The sequence below is a fragment of the Hipposideros armiger genome, unplaced genomic scaffold, assembly GCF_001890085.2.
Source record: "Hipposideros armiger isolate ML-2016 unplaced genomic scaffold, ASM189008v1 scaffold_378, whole genome shotgun sequence".
Classification (NCBI taxonomy): Eukaryota; Metazoa; Chordata; class Mammalia; order Chiroptera; family Hipposideridae; genus Hipposideros; species Hipposideros armiger.
In genome coordinates, this window is record NW_017731728.1 from 356,621 (window position 1) to 365,079 (window position 8,459).

Sequence of the window (8,459 nt, forward strand, 5' to 3'; positions counted from 1 at the left end):
GGATGGGGTTGGGGGGAGGGGATAGCAAAAAGAAGTAGCACAACAGGGAAAGAAAAGAGATGGAGTCTGAGTCTTTGGAGAGCTAATAGGAGAGAAGTTCATTCATTCATTCATTCATTCAATGTGTATTTAAATGTCCAAAATGTGCCAGGTGCTGCTAGAGAAGCAACAGGAAACAAAACAGCAGTATTCTCAAGGCAGACAGGCATTTCAAACCAGCTAAAAAGTGAAGTATGAGAGACTTCATCCTGAAATTGAAGAGGGAAAATCATATAAATTGACACTTGCAGGATGCCTGATAGAAGCTATAAAGGGCTCTGTGCATTCTCATGTCATTCCCTCTGCCTGAAACACTCTCCTCATCTTTTGCCTGTGAAACAAGCTCCGACTTGTACTTTGACACCTAGCCTGCTCCTCCAGTGAGCCCTCCCGGACTCCCCACTCCATCTGACTTAGAAACCTGTTTTCTGTGCTCCTATACACCCTGTATCGCCCACCTCATAACATCTTACACTAGACTACTATTACCAATTTACTCATGTCTCTCCCCCCAAAGAGCTAATATTTATTGAGCATTTACTATGTGCCAGACCCTTTCTCAATCAGATGGTATAAACACTACTATCCCTACTTAAAGATGAGACAACAGAGGCTCATGACAGTTAAGAGATCTGCCCAGGCATTTATCAAACAGATTGTGGTATGTGCCCCCAACCTGGGATCCCACTCCAGAGAAAAGGGGCAAAACATTTCCAAACAAACAGCTGAAGAGTCAAAAGACCTGGACCCCACCCCTCTCATGAACCCCTCCCCAAAATTCGTGAAATACCCAGTGATACAGATGACCACAAGACTTACTATGGCGATCACTTCGAAAAGTATATAAATGCCGAATCGCTATGTTGTACACCTGAAACTAAGGTAATATTGTATGCCAACTATAATTAAAAATAAAATTTAAAAATACTTAAAAAATTAAAAAAACAAACAAATGGTGAGAGTAAAGCCAGAGAACTAGAAGGTACCGGCCAGCTCTGACTTTCTAGGGTTCTCTAGCATTTAAGAAATGCTATTGGGGGCTGGCCAAGTGGTGCATTGGTTAAGAGTTGGCTTAGGGGCCGGCCGAGTGGCTCAGGTGGTTAAGAGCTCGCTCAAGAGTTTGAGCTCTGAGCAACAGCGGTTCAAATCCTGGCCCGAGCTGAGCTGCTGCTGAGCTACCAACAGGTGGCAGGATGGCTCAGCTAAAAAAAAAAAAAAGAGTTGGCTTGGGATGCCAGCTCTGAGCAGCAGGACCCCAGATGAGATCCCACATGAGGGCCAATGACAGCTAAGATGGTGAATGACAGCTCGACCTGGAGCTGGGCTGCCGTGAGTCGCTGGCGGCAAAGCCAAGAAAGAAAGAAAGAAACGTCAGTGGCAGATGTCCCAGGAAGTGAGAGGCTGCTGGCTTGAGGAGGTGCCAGGGTGGCTTCCCACCTTTCCCAGAACAGTGTGCCCTTCCTGCAGACCAATGGCAGATTGGAATCTCCCACTCAGTCCTTAATCTACAAGTTACAAGGTAGATCTAGTCCCTGTGTGTTTATGGCTGAGGAAACAAAGACACCATGCCAAGAGTGCTGTGCTGCCCAGATCCAATCTGAGGAATCTGTACGTTGATACCAGCCATGTCAAGACATGCCACTAGCATTCAGAGCGTTTACTATCGTCTCTAAATCCTCTGAACTCATCCGTAATGTAGGCAAAGCAAGGATCCTCCCTTTTCCAAAAGAAACAGGCTCCAAAAACGGAACCAGTGTACTCCACGGCGGTGGCTTCATCTAAATGTGGAATCCAATGAGAGAACAGAGAAGACTTTTTAAAACAAAGATTCATGAGTCAGAGACGTGTTTTTGTTTTTCTGTTGTATTATTTTGTCGTGAATGTACACCTCGGAGCTGGGGAATTAACCCCACTTCAAAGACAATCAAAGAACGACTTACTGATTTCATCCTACTATTTTTTTAACAACCTTTGTGAGAAAGGTTGATGTTTATTTTTAAAAGGAGATCGAGAGACTTGCTTCAAAGTCAGGAGCTGCTAGTGGCGGAGCCAGGCCTGTGTGGCTCCAAAGCTGGCGGTTCTGGGCCAGGGCAGCCTCCTTCCCCGTGTCCCCCACCCCGCCCCCCAACAACGAACGTACTCAGCACTTCGCAGGCTGCTGGAAAGCGGATCGGTGGCACCAGCCCAGGGTCAGCCACAGGGTAAGGCTCCATCAGTGACCGATGAATACATGAATGAGCGAATGAATGGGGGCTCTTTGGGGAGAGCTGGGAAGCCAGGACTTCACTCCTGAGGCTAGAAGCCCTTTTGTGGGACCCTCAAGGATGAGACCACATAATGCCAGACCCAGCTGCTTAGGTTCATGGAGCAGCTCCTGGAGACCCCTCTCTCCTCTCCCATCCCTGACCTGGGCAGGTCCAACTTCCCGTCCTCCTGTGGCCGCCCCCGTGTGGCCATTGTCGGATGTCTCATGTGTGAAGTCACTGCTCAGAGACAGCACAAGAAAGAACCTGTCTTGTAGCCAGCTGGTCCTTCAGACCGCGCCTCAGAGCCTGAATGCCAAGCTTGAAGAGTCAGAGAGAGGAGGGGAGGGGAGGGGAGGGGACGGGACGGGAACAGGGGGACTTAGTCAGGGGTCAGCAGCTGAGGCTCTGGTCTCCACTCTGTCCCCTAGCAAGCTTTGTGACCTTGGACCTCAGTTGCCACCTCTGAACAACAAAACAGGTGGCTCTGACTCTCGTGAAGGGTCTTTCCAGGGCCGGCCTTCTCCTAGCCACAGCTGGGGCCCATAAGGTGACAGCTGGTGGCCAGAGAGGAAATGCCTCCAGGGCCAGGTGCCCAGTAGCTGAAGTGGGAGATCCACAAGCCCAGGGAGGGGAGTCGGCTAAAGAGACACAGAGATGGGAGCTCAGACGTTGCTTCCAACCTCTGGGTCAGCTGATGGGGAAGGGGGCGGGGGGTGAGCAGCCATTCTGGACATTTCAAATGCCCACTGGTGTCCTAAAAGCTGCCTGGGGACCAGTCCTCCTCCACTGTCACTGGCCAGCTATGATGGGACCTTAAGCAAGTCACCTCATCGCTCTCAGTTTCTTCATCTGAAAAATAGGGACATTTATGGTTATACCTTCTTTAAGATCTACTTCTCAGTGAAGTAAAAGTTGTGGAATTGCTCCGAAGAGTACACTGCCTGTCTCTCTGCGGGCCGCATGCCACCGTTTGTGCACTGGTCCCTCCCTACAAAGCTGCGTCAGCGAGGCCCGAGGTTGCATTCCAGCCAGGCAAAGCATTTCTGGCGGTCGGCTTTGCCCTCGGGTGACTAGCCATGCAGGGCACCATCTACCATTTGCCTCTGCACAGGTCGTGCCTTCAGGTTTCTGCCTGTCCTGCCCCAGCCCACGACCTGTCCCTTGACGCTGGAGAGGGTCACTCCTCTCTGCCGGGTGCCTCCCCTCAAGCTCAGTCAATGTCTGGGGCTGCTAAGAATTTCCTCAAATGGGTCCTGCCCTAGAGAGGAACGGCGAGGGGCGGGGGGCATGATGGGACATGAACTCGGTGGAGCAGAGGTGACCTGCTGGGAGGGTTGCTCTACCCCCGTCCAACCGTATCCTGCAAATCAAGCCCGGCAGCTTCCCCTCACCCCCCACCCCAACAAACCAGTTTAGCCTCGCCTCCCTTTCCCAGCATCGCATGGGGATGCAGTCATCCCCCTGTCACGAGGCTGGGAGCTGAAAGTGTCCTCGACTCTCCCTCTCCCTATCCTTGTCCCATCCAAGGCCAGTCCATTCTAATTCACTGATCGAAATCAGGTCCCTGTCACCTCCCTCCTGGGCCGGTTGCCTGACACCTCCAATTTCACCTCTCTCCATTCCGTCCTTCAGGCCACCAGCAACAGTGCACCCATGCGCATCTTCCTTCATACAGGTGCCCCCTGCCCCTCAAATGCCTGCACCCCTCCCCATCTCCTACAGCAAAGCTCCCCCTTAGACGTGCAGGCGTGGGTCTGTGGGAGAATTTGTTCCCTCCTGAAAGTGAACTTTACCTTCTGGCCACAGGGCTGTTCCACCCTCCCCTCGGGCCTCACCTCTGCCCTTTTGAAATCCCCTCCCCTGTCACTATTATCCTTTAAAAGGTCCAGCTCAAAGGCCACTCCCTTCTTCCTCACCTCCTCCTCCGACACCATTGTGAGAGAGTACTTTGAAAATCCTGCTTTGTGTTAAACCAGCCCAGTTAGCTTCACGGACAAGGGTTGGGGTCCCCACGGCACCTTGTGTTGGGACTTGAACGCTATAGCCTTTTCCCTGCCAACTCCTGTTGCCAAGTGGGGGGCCAACACCCTCTCAGTAGCTCACGGAGACCCCGGCTTCTCTGCTAGAGCTTAAGTCAAATAAAAATCACTACTACTTCTAACAGTACTCTACAGTTTGAGAAACCTTTTTGTGTATCTTCTAGTGACAACAAACTATGAAGGGGCTCTCTACAGTCTCCACTTTAATAATGAGAAAGCTGAGCCCTAAAGCGGAGTGGGGGAGCGCGGAGGGATGGGGGGGCGCGCCTTACTCAAGGCCCTAGGCAGGCACCACCTGTCCCCACTGTGGAGACCTGAGCCTGGCTTTGCTCATCCCAAAGGCCTAGTTAACAGAGAGCCAGGCTGGGCCTCCATCTGGCCCAGAATAAAGAACAGGTGAGTGGGGAGGGGCCTGCTTTTGTCCCTTAGGGGCAGGGCTAGGGAAGGCCGGCCAGGGGAGGAGGAGGGAGCCCAGACAACCAACAAGAATTGGTGACAAGGGGCTTCTGTGGCTCAGAGGGTCGGGTGGTGAGGGTGAGATGGGAGGGGAGGAACCTGCTGTTTTCTGGGGTTAGGTCGGTAACACCCCCAGCCACTCTGCAGCCTCCCTACTAGACCTTCTATGCGCATGTGAAGTGTGAAGGGACCAGGAGCACCTGGGGCCCAGAACAAGCCGGGATGAGGAGAGGTGCATACACAAGGGCGGCCCTGGGAGTTCCCATAGCAACAGCCAGCCAGGCCAGCGTCTGTCCTTGGGCCCAGCAGGGAACGGGGAGGCTAAGAGTAGTTTTCAAAAGGAACACAGGCCTTTGACCCTCAAGAAGCTTATGGGGGTGGTACAGGCCTAAAGATGACCCACCACCAAATTCTAGCCACCACCCCCATTTCGGGGACCCCAGGATAAGTGAGACTGGAAGCAGTGGGAAAAGGCTGGGAAGCAGGGGGAGATGGGGAGAGCCTGGGGGAGGTAAGGATTGGGGGCGGGCATTGGTGAGAGAAGGCTGAGCTGAGGGCAGCTGGAGAAGCAGAGAGAAGGGGGGTAAGGCTGAAGAATACGAGGAGAGAGAGATGGCAGATTGGAGGACGGCTGGGAAAGGAGTGTCCAAAGGAAGCAGAATTTTTCCATTTGATGGGGGAAGGCACAAGAGGGCCACCCCCTCCTCCAGTAATCCCCCCAAGGCCCCCGGGAGCTGAGCTATTAGCTGGGGGAGTCCCCAACAGAAAGGGCAAAAAAGCCAAGCGCTCAAAATACCAAGCGCTCAAAATACCAAGCGCTTACACAGGAAGGGCCCAGAGCAGACCCTGGGAGGCCAAGGTCTGTACGCAGGCTTCCTGGTCCCCCACCCAGCCGGGAGCTGTCCCCAAGCCCTGTGGGAAGGGAGGTGTGTAGTGTCCCCTTCTCCAGCCTCCCTTAGCTCATCTCCACACGCTGGCCCAGATCAAGAGAGCATCCTATGATCTGGGACCTGGGCCCCCGTCTTGACCAGGGCTGTTGTGGAGCAAGGGGCCAAATGACCTGTGCTGGGCACCCCAGAGAGGGTCGTCAGAGTGGCCATGTCCCTGGTGTCCTGGCCCTCCCCCAACACACCCCTTGGGGTCCTGGTTCTTTTCCTCCTGACTCAGCGGTTTCCAAAACCTCCAACTCAGCATACGTACTTCCTGAGCGGGTAAGAAAGAGGGGCGCTTGGGGGAACTTCCTAGCCTCCCTGAGAGTCCGTTATGCAAACGAAGGAAACGAAGGGGCCTAGAAATGAAACTGAGACGCCCCAAGTGGCCCCAAGTGGCCCAAGCCAGAGTCAAAACCCTGTGGGAACCCAGGGAGGCAGGGAGGCCAGCTTGTGTCCTCTCTCCTAAGGCCAGCCCGCCCAGCCAGCCCTCACCAGAACACAGAATCCTGCCTACCTTCTAGCCTGAATCCCTCTCCCGGAAACCCAAGTTTCCCGTCAGCCTCACAGGCAGCGTAAGTTTTTGGCGCCTGCAGCAGATGAGCAAGGTGAACAGGCTACGATGGCTTCCTCGTGAAGGACAAGGGGTCCACAGAGCCGCGATGCCAACTCCAGACCCTGGCCCTTGGCCAGCCTGTACGTGCACCCCCACCCCCTCCCCAGAAAGAGAAGACTCCTTTCTTAGAGCCCCTCAGCCCCTGTCACAGACCCTCTGCCTAGGAGGAAAGTCTTCCTCAGGTCTCACTGCCGTCAGCCTGTCTTGCTGCAGAAAGCAGGCACACAACAGACTTGATAAACTTTCGTCGAATGCGTGGCCTTCGGTCCATTCCCAGCCGACTCAACCCGCCCCCACCCCAACTGCTGAATCAAATGATCAGACATACAGCCTTTGAACAGTGAGTGGCACGTCCTAGTGGTACATCAGCGCTTGCTATAAATTCCGGACCCTGCAGGCCCTGTCCCCTTCACTAACACCACTCCCGACCTGGCCGGAAGTCACGCCCCGAATCCTGTCCCCTACACTGGCTAGCGGACGCCCACGGCATCAAGAAGCCCAGTCAGGAAGGACTCCCTAAAACGTAGCCCAGGGGAGCCTGGGTCTTCTTGGGGAAGCTGGCCAGTGAGCAGGCCCAGGGTCAGTGGGGTGGGGTCAGAGATTTGGGGCACTAGGTAGTGGGGGAGGCAGGGTCTGGAGCAAATGTGGGGCCAGGGCGCCACCTAGTGGCTCCCTCGCCTCCCCAGCCCAGAAGCCTGGTTGGGGGTGGTCCTCTCTTTTCCCCCCAAAACCCTGAAAGGAGTGAAATAGCTTTTGAGGGCCACAGGCGGGACAGGCATTTTGCTTATATTGCTTGATTTCGTCTCTTCCCCAGCCTCTCAATTCCCGTTTTTTTGAGAATAAGAAACACAGGGGCTCCCGGAGATTAACTTGCCCAAGATCGCTCGGCCTGGATTTGAGCTCAGGACTCAGACTCCAAAACCCACCTCGTTTTTCTACATGTCCCAGGGGTGCAGACAAGGCAGCTGTGAGCAGAGGGGTGTTCCAACCCAGAGGGCCTGAAGTGGTTGGAAGGGGAGGGGAGAAGGACGGAGTCTGTGGGAGAAGGTGAGTGCCAGTGCTTAGAAACCAGCCCAAGGGACAGCTCCATCCAATGTCACAGCTCCACCAAGAGCATTTTATTGGGATGGGAGTCTACAGTTCAAAGGGGGAGGTGAGGCCACGTGAGAAGCTGGGGTAAAAAGAGGACTTCACCCCCTGGGGACAGCTGCCTCCAAATCTAACAAAACCCCAGGGAAAGCCCTCATGCTGGGCCTCCAGCCAGCAGCTCGCAAACCCCAGGGGGCAACCGAGGAGGCACGGGTCGGTGTGGCGCCCAGGGCCCACTCGGGGGCAGCACACACACAGGAGGAGAGCTCTTTGGCTTCAGAACAACAATGCCATCTCCCCACCCCACCTCACCCCCCAAAAAACCCCCCAGGCTCCCCTCCCATCCCCTTTCACATTGGAGTGACACAAGGGCCCTGAGCATTTGCATATATTTGCATAGACAGCAAGGCAGGCTCAGCGAGGGCCTTTTTCTAGCCAAAGTGACAGTGCAGGGCTGGGTAATTTCACTCTCCGCTGCAAAGGACATCCAAGGACACCCACCAAGCCAGGAGAAATGGCAGTTTAACAGTCCCCAGGGGTTAGATAACAGCCGGCCTCAGCCCCTGAGGTGGCGGCTGTGCTGTTCCCCGGGCCCCACAACTCTGGGGCCCCGAAAGTGTTTGTCCTTCTTCCTGGACCTGTGAGGAGACATGGGGAAGGGGCAAGAAGGGGCCTTCAGAGGATAATGCCACTGTGATGAGAAGGGGCTCTCTTGAGGGGAGGGGACCCTGCTACTCCTGAGGCAGCCAACACAGGCGGCCACCTCCGCCCACATTAGGAGCCAGGCCTGGTCTTCCGGGATGAAGGCCCCAGTCAGGGAGGCAGGAAGGTGGGAACAACCGCCCTTACCCCCAGGGCAGGACAACTAGGGAGGAAAAATCCCCCAGCCCAAAGGGGACGCCCCAGGACCACTCTGAGGTGAGCACAGGCAGCTCCCTGCCCTCAAGGGAAGCGGGGAAAGTACCTGGATGCCTTCTCTAAAGGGAAGCCAGTGGGGGCCTAGAGTGGAGCTGAGGCCTCACTGGAAGCCCCAGACTCAGGACTC

The 8,459-nt window shown here is 54.9% G+C and overlaps 1 protein-coding gene across 3 annotated transcripts in view; it reads right to left on the reverse strand.

Annotated features, from left to right (window-relative positions):
* Positions 1–7,414: 7,414 nt before the first annotated feature.
* The window catches only part of PBXIP1 (PBX homeobox interacting protein 1), a 10,097-nt gene continuing 9,052 nt past the window's right edge, over positions 7,415–8,459 (reverse strand). For all 3 annotated transcript variants that reach the window (XM_019662634.1, XM_019662635.1, XM_019662632.1), the window contains one exon: positions 7,415–8,052. In XM_019662634.1, coding sequence (XP_019518179.1) covers positions 7,971–8,052 — 82 coding nt within the window. In that variant the 3' untranslated portion in view covers positions 7,415–7,970. The remainder of the gene's footprint in view (positions 8,053–8,459) is intronic.